General features: G+C 39.9%; 1 protein-coding gene across 1 annotated transcript in view; it reads right to left on the bottom strand.

The window, feature by feature from the left end:
- Positions 1-2,000: 2,000 nt before the first annotated feature.
- LOC120440297 (selection and upkeep of intraepithelial T-cells protein 3-like) overlaps positions 2,001-14,094 on the bottom strand; it is a 40,900-nt gene continuing 28,806 nt past the window's right edge. The window contains exons 4-6 of the mRNA XM_039612620.1: positions 13,694-13,966; positions 3,692-3,775; positions 2,001-3,499 (exon numbers count right to left, since the gene is read on the bottom strand). Of these exons, the coding sequence (XP_039468554.1) occupies positions 3,495-3,499; positions 3,692-3,775; positions 13,694-13,966 (362 nt within the window). The 3' untranslated portion in view covers positions 2,001-3,494. The remainder of the gene's footprint in view (positions 3,500-3,691; positions 3,776-13,693; positions 13,967-14,094) is intronic.

Here is a 14,094-nt window from a genome sequence, read left to right as displayed (position 1 = left end):
TGACACAAACTTCACACTGACACTGATCCTGAACTCCAACAATGTAAAATAAGCTGGTCCTGTTTCAGCTCTTGACTGACCTCATCTCTAACTTTCACTTATCTCTTTTCAATCTCTAACTCCCCCATCTTTGTTTTTATGAGCTCAACCTGGTTCATCCTGTCTCTCTCACCAAAAGAGAGAGAGAATGCCAAAGTGTACAGTCAGTGTGGTCTGTGAAGTCTTTGTTGATCGACTTGCTTTCCCAAAACGATCCTCAGGCCTGATTGGCCAGTCCTCTCCTGATCAGGTTCTGTTGTTCAGCTTTAGTGGTTGCTGATCTTTGTGCTGAATGTCTGTAAATTCAAACCAGTAAGTGTGTTTATTAGTTGTGTACAAATTATGGATATTAAAAGTGTCATTGTGCCGATTATATATATATCAGCTTTAAAGTTGGTGATGTTCCTTTGGTGTCCTCGAGTGACTGTTGCTGCTTTGTGCTGCCTGGTGTCAGATTACTGCTCCTGAATGCTCTAACAGTTTTTCTGTAGGTCCTTACAAATACATAATGCATAAGGCCAGACTGTCAGTCACAAAACACTGAGCCATCAGTAAATCCAGCAGATTTTTAACAATTGAACGAAGAATTTCTGCTGCTGGAGACGTTAATCTGGCCCTAAATGTTCATTTTATAAAAGATTTTACAGGCTGTCCTTGTTTATTTGACCTCCATAAAGAAGAACATGCAGTAGCAGTGTAAGATGCACATTTTGTAGTCCATTTTCTGCATATTGTAGTTTCAAGACTGCAGACATCCATCATCATATTTAAGAGAGACGAGCGTAAGGTTGTTCCAGTTCTCAGCATACAGCTCTTCTGTTTCCTGTGTCCTTATCTACTCTCCTACCCACTTTTTCTTGACCTCTATGAAAATGTCATCGAGGTCATTGCAGACATCCAGTCCTTATCTTTTTTGTGTTGTACATTATTATACATAATATATCTTTTATCTATTATGTTTACAAACATCAAGAAGTCACAAACAAAAGGAGGCCACAGCATGGCACATGTTTAAATAAAGGAAGGTTTATTCATCAAATTTATTTATTAATCAAATAAACTTTTTTTTTTACATGTTCAAAGCATCACAGCGGAAGCCTGATATCACACAGACTCGTCTCATAGAGTGGCCATCATAACAAAGTGCTTCATTTTTACTTGTAGATTCAAGCTGCTCTTCATATTTTTGTCCACCAGATATCACCAACGAGTAATGAACCCTTTTTACAAGCCTCAGTGCTTCAGACAGTTTCATCTGGCCTTCACTACCAGGAGGTATAAGTCAGTGCTAACATGAGCCATGATGTTGATGCTGTGAATAAAATATTTAAGTTCATCAAGGGGAGAAACAGCTGTTTGCACTTTTGATTCATGCTGGATTTTTATTCTCTCAAAGAGGAGAAGTTTCCCCACATGTGGAGACAAGTTCAGAAAGATGTTTCCTCTCTTTGGATCTGTCGTCATGTGTGAACAAACATTCTCACTGACGACATTTAACAAATCCAGATACTCATCCTCCCTCAGTGATGATCAGCTGTTTGTTGTCCTTTATTTATGAACATGCAAATGCACAGAGTGAAAAAATTATGTGGAAAAAAAGTTTCATGCATGTTTCTTCAGCACAGTGTTGTTTTCTGACTGACGGCTCCTTCTACCTCACATTTATACTGATGTTAAACTAGTTACAGCCAAAATATTAAAAAAATTACAAAAGTGGCTGAGATTGAACAAAAAGTCCTGTTTGAAATTTTCATTCAATCTCATGTTTGATATTAATTTGACACATTAGAGACCAACACCCATCGATTTCCTCGGCCAGTTCAGGATAAAAACACTGAAGTGCAACAGCTTCCTGCTAATACTGAGCAACACTTTAGTTTTTTGAACTGAATCTGTAGCTAAATGTCTTGTATCAAAGCACGGCTGCTGCAAAATAAGAATCATTCTGGAATTTGACTAGAACAGTAAAACATCTTCTCACTTTATTAACATTTAGAGAAGCACACACACACACACAGTCCCAAAAGTTTTTTATTCAGGTTTGTGCACTCTTAAGCTTTCTGTCAAATGACATGAACAAAAAAAACGTGCAGCAACAGTTAACAGCAAAAATATAATTTGAAAAAAAAAATCAACTGAGGTAACAACAACATACTATATTAGAGTGTAAGCGTACACAACACACCTACTTGGCAAAGAAGTGAAAATCTTCTAAGAATGGAAATCATAATTTTTCTATCTGCTAAACATTAATTTACAGTAAAACATGAGTGCACATGTTTAACTAGGCTGAGCTAAATATGAGCTGAAACATTTCTTCATCATTTGCATGACAGCTTTTAACTGAATATGAAACATAATAGAAACGTGATACTTTAACAAGTCCTGAATTTAGAGTTAAGGTTTTTAAATTTGCTTGTCTCATTATTCATCACATTTTTCTTTTTACTGATCCAGATAACAAACTGTAACGTCTTCAGAGGGGACAGTTTGTTGGAGTTACAATTATTTTAATCTGTTATGATAAAAACAAGCCATGAATAATAATAATAATAATGAATTGCATTTATATAGCGCATTTCCAGGCACCCAAAGCGCTTTACAATTCCACTTTTCCCCTTTGCCCCTAGAACCTCAGAGAAACTTTGTTTAGTGAATTCTTGATAAAGCTGCACACTGAAAATGGGAAAGGAGTCGGGAGGAGCCATTAAACTGCAGCAGGAGAGGAAACACTGAGATGATCAGTAAATGATCAAATTAAGGTTTAAATGATGGAAATGTGACTATGCACTGTATTATTAACATGGGGACAGTTACAGTATCCTCATCATTACACAGTGATTTTAAAATGGTAATTTTTCTATTTTATTTTCAACAACACAGAAACTTTTTAACTTTGGAGGAAAAAAAACATTAAAAGTGATTAATTACAGATCCTAATTTCTTATATGAGGACAACAAAACTCCAGCATCTCTAAATGATGAATAATGATAATGAAATATAAACACAGAACAGTGTGAAGGTAAAACTTGGTGAGGATGTGAAAGATGCAGGTAGAAGAAACAGTCGTGTAATTTTAAACCATGAACATGACGGAGAGTGAAGGTTGGACTGTGACAGTTTGGGTGATCTTCAGGTTTGACTCTGAAATACTCTGTGATGTTGGAGAGAAAAATCGAATTTTTTAACCTTTGATTCAAAACTCTTGACACGTCGTCTCTCTGAGGGAGCGTCCTGAGCCAAGATGAACAGAGTTAACTCAAAATGTTTTTTCATTAGAAACCAGAGAAAAGTCGCACAACAAAAAAAGAGCCAAACTCTGATTAAACTCTGAGCTGAATCAAAGACAAAAAAGCAAAAACAGGTTTGAAATATGACCAATTCACACTTTTTAAGGTTGTTCAGAGGTGAAATTTATCTGCATCTCTGTGGAGCAGCCATTTTCTCTTCTTTGTTAACCTGCAGGAACAAAATGAAAATATTCTGAAACACACAACTACACTGGTCACACACTGAGTGAATACAAACAAAGTGTTTATCTTCTTTGACATAAATCAAAGGTTAAGATCTAACATGAGGGAGTTATAAAGAATGTGTGATGTTCCTGCCAACAAATGATGAATGTTGATATAGTACATCAGTAAAACTCACGTTTCTTACAGTAGCATACTGCAAGGATAATCACAACACCAACAACAAAAACACCGATGAGTATGGCAGCCCATTCGGGGAGCACTGAAACAGAAGAGAAAACATTGGTGTAACTCAGACTGTGACTGCATGTCAGGAACAAACAGCAGGTTTAAACAGCGAGCTCAGTGACGTCAGCATTGATCTAACTTCCTGTTTCCTGCTGCTCGTCTCCACAGCTAACAGGTTGGTTCTGATTCTGCTCTGAGCTGTGACGATGATGATGTTGGAGCTTCCTCCTCTATGAAGGATGTTTGAATCTCTGGGCTGCTGCTCACAGACTCCCGCTTTCCTCCTGCTGAGCCTCCTTTCCTTAACATTACTTCTAAAAACACATTTTTATAGACGTGCTTCAATATGATCTCTTTTTATCATCCTGTAGAAAAATCCAGAATAAATAAAGGCTGTGTGTAAAATGAAACACCAAATTAAACATTTAGTTTAAGCTGTTAGGATTAAACCTGTTTTCAGACACTAACACTTCACACAAATCTGAATTCTTTTGCAATCAGCTTTATTTTGAAAAACTGTTGGTTCTTCTGATGAACACGCTGGCACTGAGCACTAACTCTCAAACTAAACTATTTGAGAGTGCAGTGAAGCGACCCTTCCTGAAAAGATGTTTGACATATTTACCAAAAGCTGAGAGTTATTCTTCAACAAAGACACAGCTGTGATCATCTTCATCAGCAGGATAACAAAACTAAAGGATAATTTAAGGAGTTTTCTGTGTTCTGGTTTCAGATGAAGATGATTTATTTCCTAAATTAGAAACCTGAACTTGGACAGTTTATTTGCTGCTTTCGTTTCCATTTTCTCTTTAAAACCTTAAACCTCTGACTTTATCTTGGTTCTGTTTGTGTTTAAGCTTCATCTGCACAAACATATTTGTGACCTCACTGAAAGCCACAGAGGAAATAATTACAGGTTTATTACAGTTTTATATTATCCTGCAGTCAAAAATCTTCAGAGTGTGTTAAAGATAATAAATTATTAAGCACTAGGACAACTTCTGACCTTTTAGGTAATAAGCGATCATGAAATAACATAACATAATTTCCTTGGAGATTATTAAAGTGTTCTGATTCTGAAAACAAAGTTGTATCTCCCTCATATTAGAGTGTGTAACTGCTCTTATCCCCTGAGACTAAAAAGTGTTTCTTTTGTCTGATCAGCTGTTTTACAGCTAAAACCTTCAGTGAGATTTTGGTACATTTGGCTCAACAGTTATTTTTTCACTGGATGAATGATGGAATTTGGAACAAACTGAATTATTAATAATATAAATGACCCCCAGTTACACTGTGCTGTAAAGGTTACTAACAACACAATAAAATCTGAATGCACTAAATCACAGCAGGAAAATATGAGTAAATCAAAGGCTTTGGGACAGATTTACTCAACTAGACAAATAATTGTGATGATGCAACTGCAGAATGAGCTTCTAACAGTGTGCTACTCAATGTGTTACTCATATATAAATGAGTCAAATTTTATTTGTCATACACAGTACAACATGCAGCGACACGCTTGTGTCCGAACTGCAAACAGGCTGCAGACGTGGCCGCGCCATTCCAATCAGTTTACTTCAGTAATAACCGTCATTCTGTCATGAGCAGCAGAACTCAGGATTTATCCAGTGAAGAGCTGCAATATTACAAAATATTCCACCTGAAATATGCACACCTGACCTGTATGATGTGTGGATGAACACCAAACACAACTTAGTTACTGTGTCACATCGGTAAATGTGTGATTGCTCCAGTAAATAGAGAATACAGAAACAGCAGTTCTGTGTTACAGTCGGCTTCCATTACCATGACTGGCCTGTGTTACTTTTGTATGAGATTACTTTGGAGGCACTCATTTGTCTAAGCCAACACTGCCACCTACTGGCAAAACTCAATATCGCCTTAGCGCCACATCAGGTGAGAGTCAATGAGCTTTTTCGCTCTGTACTGTGTCAAACTACTGTCACAACAAAAACAAAAAAGGATGATGTGGTGTGGGGGCCGACCACCTAAAAACTACTTTGACAAGAACTCTGAAACTTGTTTTTAATGCTTAAAATCCTCAGTCTCTCCACACATTCAGTCCTATTAACAGCTGAATTTGACAGATATTTAAATTTTGGTTTGTTACAGAGTCAACAGAAAGAAGTTCACTGTGTGCATCCTGCTGAGAAAAAGATAAATCAGTTCTCCTCTGCTCAGTTTCATGAAAGGTCCAGTCTGACTGAAGCAAAGTTTCAACACTGCTCTAACCGCACTGAGCCGATTACACACTCATTCTTATAAAATCTCCCTCTCTCCTTCAAAATAAACACTCTTAGAATAAACCTTGACAAACTTTAAAGTTCCATTTTACTCCTGAGATCTGAAAATATAAGGTTAACTTAGGTTTACGTATTGTTTGTTTTCTTCAGGAGCTGAACATGATAAATCTTCTGCAACACTTTACAAGTGTTTTTTACATAAATAACAGATATATATAATAAAATAAAATCTTAATTCTGACTTGGCAAAAGCTTCCAGTCTCACAGAAGAACATAAACAAACTGGAAAACTAAATTATTCTGTCAGTTCCGAACTGACAGTTTATTTGGAACTGTCAGTTCAAATAAATCGTTATGCCGATGACACCCAGCTTTATCTGTCCACTAAACCTGATTCTGCTCTTCCCCCATCCTCCCTCACCCTCTGCTTAGCTGAACTAAATTCATGGTTCTCTTCTAATTTTCTCAAACTCAATAGTAATAAATCCGAGCTCCTCTTGGTAGGCACTAAATCAACATTATCCAGAACCAACAGTTTCTCTATTACTATCAATAACTTGCCGGTCTTCGTTTCTTCCTCTGTGAAAAGTTTGGGTGTCATCCTCGACAGTACTCTATCTTTCAATTCACACATTAATAATGTCACTCGGTCTGCATATTTTCAATTGCGCAACATTAATCGTCTCCGTCCTTTTCTCACCCCACATGCCACTGCCATTCTTGTCCATAGCCTCTGGGCAATAGATACAGTATTATTTCTCCTCTGCTGCACCTGTCTCCTGCGGCGTGCCTCAAGGATCTGTCCTTGGCCCCCTGCTCTTTTCACTGTATATGCTCCCCTTAGGCGCAATCTTTGAGAAGTATAACATTGCACATCATTGTTATGCTGACAACATACAGATGTATTTCGAACTAACCGATGATCCCGCTATGTCTTTGTACGGCTTTCGCGAGTGCATGCGTGAGGTCAAAAATTGGCTCGCAGGTAAATCTTTTATTCTAAACAACAGGAAAACTGAAATTATCGTGTTTGACAGTAGAGTCCCCCGTGGCCAACTCCGTGACGCCCTCGGTTCCTTTAACAGTTTCCTCACTGACACTGTTAGTGACCTGGGTGTATTTTTGGATAGCTCTTTGAAGTTCGACAAACAAGTGTCTTCTGTTGTTAAATCTTGCTTCCATCAACTGCGTCTTATTAGCAAGGCCAGACATTATGTTCCGCATAGGGACTTTGGAAAGCTTATCCACGCCTTTGTGACATCTAGGTTGGATTATTGCAACTCACTTTACTTTGGTCTTAACTCTACTCTTCTCCATAGAATGCAAAATGTTCAGAATGCGTCCCCTTACTGGTAGTGGGCGGCGTGTCTCTATTACCCCTGTCCTTGGTGATCTGCATTGGCTTCCCATCAAGTATCGTATTCAATTCAAAATCCTGCTGCTTACCTTCCGAATTATGAACAATATAGCGCCAAGCTACCTCATCGAGCTACTTAGATTATACACCTCTACTAGAGCACTAAGATCATCTTCCCAGTCAATCTTGGTACTGCCGAGATCCCGGCTGAAGACTAGAGGTGACCGCGCGTTTGCCTTGGCTGCACCCGATTTATGGAATAACCTCCCCATCGCTATACGCGAGTCTGATTCCATCCATTCCTTCAAATCGCGGTTAAATACCCACTTATTTAGCCTCGCCTTTTCTTCCAGTTAACGCTTGCTTGTTAGTCAGCTTAATGCTTATTCTTATCTTCGGCTTATTCTTAATTACTTTTAAACATTTTTAATTTTTTGACTGTTTTATCCTTTACACTTCGTTTTCTTTTATGCTTTTATATGCAATTCTTTTGCTTTGTGTTTTAATGCCATTCAACCTGCTAGCATGTTTTGGTACCTTGCCATAGCCCTAATCCTTCCCCTGTTACTTCATCCTACTGTCTTGCATGTTATGCACTTTGGTACAGCACTGGTTTTTAAATGTGCTATATAAATAAAGTTTGTTGTTGTTGGGTTCCATCCTTAGAAGGCATGGGATCTCATTTCATTGTTATGCCAATGACTGCCAAATTTATTTACCACTAAAGCACAAGGATGGCATCTCCATAAAACCTCTCTTGACATGTCTAGATGACATTAAAGCTTGGTTGGCTCTAAACTTTTTAAATTTTAACAAAAAAAAAAACAGAAGTGTTGGTGTCCCTGTGAGTCCTCCTCTGTTGATTTAGGATCCCTGGAAGTCTATTTTAAACCTGTTGTTACTGACCTTGGTTTTAAGTTGGACAGTGATTTTAAATTGGACAACCAAATCAGAGCAGTGGTGAAGTCCAGTTTTTATCATTTAAGGCGACTGGCAAGAGTAAAATCTTTTCTTTCGAGGCAGCACCTTGAAACAGTGATCCATGCTTTTATTTCTTCCCGCCTGGACTACTGTAACTCACTTTATGTGGGGGTCAGTCAGTCATTGCTCTCACGTCTGCAGTTGGTTGAAAATGCGACTGCACGACTCCTAATACCTCCTAGCACTTCAAGTGAGGAATGAGCTTCGCAAGATCAAGGTGCGGAAGGCTGCAGGTCCAGATGGCGTCAGCTCCAGGCTCCTGAGATGCTGCGCAGATGAACTGTGTGGCATCCTAGGTTATCTGTTCAACCTGAGCCTGTCACTGGGGAAAGTACCACAGCTGTGGAAGACCTCCTGTGTGGTACCGGTACCAAAGACCTCCCACCCCAAGGACCTCAGCAGCTACAGGCCCATAGCCCTGACATCGCATCTGATGAAGACCCTCGAGAGGTTGGTTCTAAACCATCTGCACCCCCTGGTGAGGTCTTCATTGGATCCGCTGCAGTTTGCTTACCAGCCTGGCGTTGGGGTGGAGGACGCCATCATCTACCTCCTGCACCGAGCTCTGACTCACCTGGAGAAGCCTGGAAGCACTGTGAGGATCATGTTCTTTGATTTCTCCAGTGCTTTCAACACCATCCAGCCACGACTTCTGAGAGACAAGCTGGAGCTATCGGGAGTGGACCACCACATGTCCCAGTGGATACTGGACTACCTCACAGAACGTCCACAGTATGTGAGGTGACAGGGCTGTGTCTCTGACACGCTTGTCTGCAGTACGGGGACCCCACAGGGAACTGTGCTGGCACCGTTCCTCTTCACCCTCTACACTCAAGACTTCTCCATCAACTCCCCACGCTGCCACCTACAGAAGTTCTCTGACGACTCTGCCATAGTCGGCCTCATCACAGGTAAGGATGACTCAGAGTACAGACAGTGGACTCTGGACTTTGTTGACTGGTGTCAGCAGAACCACCTGCTGATCAACGCCGGGAAAACCAAGGAGTTGGTGGTGGACTTCGGAGACGCAGACCCCCACACTGACACCGGTGAACATCCAGGGAGTGGACATTGAGATAGTGGACTCAGTATAAGTACCTGGGTGTTCACCTGAATAATAAACTGGACTGGAGCCACAACACTGATGCTCTTTACAGGAAGGATCAGAGCAGACTCTACCTGCTGAGGCGGCTGAGGTCATTTGGAGTACAGGGAGCGCTTTTAAAGACCTTCTATGACTCTGTGGTGGCATCTGTCATTTTTACAGTGTGGTATGTTGGAGCAGCAGTTTATCGGCAGCTGAGAGGAAGAGGTTGGATAAACTCATCAGGAAGACCAGCTCTGTTCTGGGATGCACCTGGACCCAGTGCAGGTGGTGGGAGACAGAAGGACTCTGGCCAAAATAACATCTCTGATGGACAGAGTCTCCCACCCCATGCATGGAAATGTTGCTGAACTGCAGAGCTCCTTCAGTGACAGACTGCTGCATCCTCGATGCATGGAGGAGCGTTTCCGCAGGTCCTTCCTCCCTGCAGCTGTCAGACTGTACAATCAGAACTGCTCCCAACAATCATAGATGTTTACATCTGCACTGTAACTGCAATAAGTTAATCAACCGATTTGCACTACAACCTGGTTTGCCTCTTATCTGTAGTTATTTATATTTAATTTAATAACTGTACAGTACTCTGTTTATAGTAACCATTGTCCTTAATGTAAATATGTAAGAAAAATTGTGTATGTTTCTGTAGGTAGAGTGGTCGCCCCATGATCGGAAGGTCGGGGGTTCCAATCCACTGAACGGCTAGCCTGAGGTACCCCTGAGCAAGGTACCGTCCCTACACACTGCTCCCCGGGCGCCTGCTTAGTTGCTTAGTGGCTGCCCACTGCTTCACTGAGTGAATGGGTTAAATGCAGAGAAAAACAAGTAATTTCCCCACGGGGATCAATAAAGTATACATTATATGTGTCTTTTTGGCTGCTGTTACAACCAAAATTCCCCTTGTGGGACAATTAAAGGATTATTCTGTTCTATTATTCTAACAGGAACTCGAAAAAGAGAGCATATAACCCCCGTGCTAGCCTCTGCACTGGCTGCCTGTGTTTTTTAGAGTTCATTTTAAAATTCTCATGTTTTCCAGTCTATGCGTCCACCTGAGGACCCGGCCCACTTAGATTGCGAACACCCCCGGCCTATTTACGGCCGGACAATAAAAACTGTGACATTTAACTTATTTTATCCGATAAATAAACATTGTAAAATTCAAGTTTTTTGTATAGGTATGTATATGTATACCACTCTTCCTGCCCACCCCCCCAAACAGCCCCTTTGAATGTCTCCCTAATTCTGAGGTCTCGAGGTTGACATCATTTTCAAACCCCCCACGGTCTTTCGCTACTCAGGTTAAATATGATATATAAGTATCTTAGATAATTTAAATATGTTATTGTTTGGCTTTTTTCTGTTTTATTTGTTCCTGAGTAAATTGGTTTATCTGAGATTATAGATTATAGTTTTCACACAGCTGAATAAACATCAAACGGAAAACTGATTAATCAGAAGTGTGAGATGATCGAGAATTTATGCCAGTGTCCTGTTATATTTTAGATAGAAAGAAGCAGACGGCCGAGTTTATTAAACTCCACTGAGACAGCAGTTTGGACACCCCTAAAATCTCTATTGTTGGCCAAATTCATATAGTTTCAACCGTATACCGTTTATACCGCCCACCCCTAGTTCCTATGCAAAATGACTAGCCAGAAGCTACAGTCTCAGTGACCCAAACCTCTTCTTAATTCGTACACACAGGAGTTTTCTTTTAGTTTATAAGTTTTAGTACAAAGCCAACAGCAAATCTGGAAACTAGCTCAAAGACGACTTCAGACAAAAAATATTTTGGCCACAGAGAGACAGGTAGAGTTGGAAATGGGGGATACAATCCTACAAGCCTGCAAGTTGATGTACACTCAGCTGTAACATTACTCTGAGCTCTTGTTAGCTTTATGTTAGCATACTGCCTTTGCAGATGCTTGCAGAGAGTTGTGCAAGTTGCTGTCATTCTTCACCTTAATGCAATAAAAGTTAATATTGCTCCTCCCTGCAATGAAGTCAGTAGATTGCAACGTAGTAGATTGCAACAAAGGGAAAATGTGTATTTAATTTTTTTCCTATCTGCCCATAAGGCAGGTAATAGAAGAACATATCTGGCACAATTAAAAACAGAATTGTTAACTTTAATATGATCACTGACATTAGCATGTCGATGCATAACACATTCCTGTCCAACACTGTTATATATATATTAGTGCTGTCAGCATTAATCTCGTTAATACGACGTTAATGCCAAAACTGCATTAACGCGGCAAATCCCCATTATCGAGTTAACGTGGATTGCACTGTGCGAGGGATGCACAGCGTCAACGCGTTAGCGCGGTAAGCTTGTTAACACATTAATGCTGCGTTAATGCTGTTATGGCATTAACATTGTTTTAATTAGATTAACGCTGACAGCACTAATATATATACATACTGCCTGGCCCACAGGAAAAAAAAACACAAGTCACCATCTGGATTTAACAGAGCAGGAGTGGCCATTGTCCTCTATTAAATTGTAGGTCCAGGTTCAGTAGCGTTTTGTGCTTAAAACACAAAGTCAGCTGACAACCTAAATATACTGAATGTCCTGACATATACATATTAAAGGAAAAGCATAGACATATTCCAAGGTGACGCTACTAGGATTCAATGGACTCAAATTATGAAAGAGTGACTCAGGGAGCTTAAGGGATCATATTCACATTGGCCTCCACAGAGTCGAGACTTCAACCCCACTCTGAATCTTTCCGATGGAGAAGACTTTAGACAGCAGTACGATTCTCCCATCATTTTCATGCTTGTTGAAAGCAGATTCTTTAATGTCTTGTTGCATGCTCAATCATCCAAGCAGTAAATCCCCCAAAGTTGATTCTGTCCATCTGGACGTAGCGTTTTCAGCGGGAGAAACGTTTCATCGCTCATCCAAGTGACTTCTTGAGTCTCAGCTGACTGCAGGTTTCCCCAATCTTATAAACAGTACATTATACAACAGTACAATGGGCTGGGAGGTCAGTTCCTTGATCAGATTCTTTAATTGATTTTGAATATTTTGTGTCACCAAAGATCAGACATAAGAAAAGAAAAAAGCTGGTCAAACTTACGCATAAATTAACCTCCATGAGTTCCATTTTTTCAAATTATGAATTATCTTTGGTGAAGTCCACAATTTGGGAATCATTAACATGTGCGAATTACTCCCTCCTGACTGAAGTGTTATACCTGTATAAAAGTAATAAGTCAAGCTGCACTAACAAATCTCAAAATATTTGGTTCACTTGAAATGGTCTTAACATCGATGCACTGTTTAATGTCAGTTCCTCAAACAGCAATGCTGCAGTCCTGGTTGGTGGGCAGAGTCAAAGTCTTATTTTATCATGTTTGCACTGAATGAACCTGACCCGGAGTAGGTTTGAGTTTACTGCTGTGACTGCAAACATCAAAAGCTGCTTCAAAGAACTGGAAGATCCCAGCATCACACAGAGAATAGGTACCGCTCTCCCTCTCGCGCCCAGTGCGGATGGGCCTGGGCCCCCTGGCCTTGGGGATTTAATTACCTGGATGATTGAGCATGCATCAAGACACAACAAGATGTTGTTTATTATATAAATTATGGTCCTATTAGAATAAAAAAGGACGATAAAGCAGTGTGAGCCTACGTTGTGACTAAAAAGTCAGTTCAGTCGAGTCGTTTTAACGGATTATCCTTCACTCACCACATCTACAGGAAACAGTCCTTCAGCTCACTCTCTGACCTCAGTAAACACTTGTTCATCTTTAATACACAGTATATGATTGGGAGTCCTGTTTCTTTGTTGGTTTTATTGTTTAATTTATTAACATCAATATAGAAAGACTGCTCAGACTTCTCTCTATTATATGTTATTTTAAATTTGCTGCTATGTTTGTATGATTAAGTCTTCTGTGGGTTGCAGCAACAATTAGGCACTTCGTATGTTGGGCTACTCCCATCTCTGGATTTAGGGACCACAACAGGACATAATGACACCTGCAAGAAATCTTATATACAAACAAAATCATTTATGAGTTGAATTCAGACTAAAGTTGCTTTTTGCTTCAGTTTCAGTGAATCTGACATTTTCCAGATATTTGATTGTATTTATGAGAGTATGGAGTGACACATATTTAATCTTTTTTTTTTTCCTTGAAGACATCACTCTTTGCATTGAATCTGAGAATATTATTTACGTTTTTCAAAATCAATAAGAATCGTTTAATGATTAAAATGTCACTCACCATTCAAATGTACATGGATTTCCTTTTGTGCCTGATGGTTGATGTCCCCCTGTGTGGCGACACAGTGATAGCGACCAGTTTTTGTCACAGTAGCTTTGAGGGTGATGTTGAAGCGACCTCCTTGTTCAGAGACCTGCTTCTTAGAATGAATGGTTTGATTGTCACTGTCCTGCCACTCCACTTTAGGTTCGGGATAAGCATTCTTAACATCACACTGAAGCAGCGCCCCGCCAATTATTTGGCTATGACTTGTGACATGAGGCTTTGCTGCTCCTGTGAACACATAACAGACAGACTATGTAAGAACAACAGCAGCTAATTGGTTATTTTTTCCTGTTCAGCTACTCTAAGTGCAGATGTGGGTTATAATGTGTTTGAGAAGAAAAAGCGGAGTACTGCGT

The sequence above is a fragment of the Oreochromis aureus genome, linkage group 5 (genome assembly GCF_013358895.1).
Source record: "Oreochromis aureus strain Israel breed Guangdong linkage group 5, ZZ_aureus, whole genome shotgun sequence".
Lineage (NCBI taxonomy): Eukaryota > Metazoa > Chordata > Actinopteri > Cichliformes > Cichlidae > Oreochromis > Oreochromis aureus.
The sequence above is the reverse complement of the archived record's forward strand: the minus strand, read 5'-3'. Positions and strand labels throughout refer to the sequence as shown.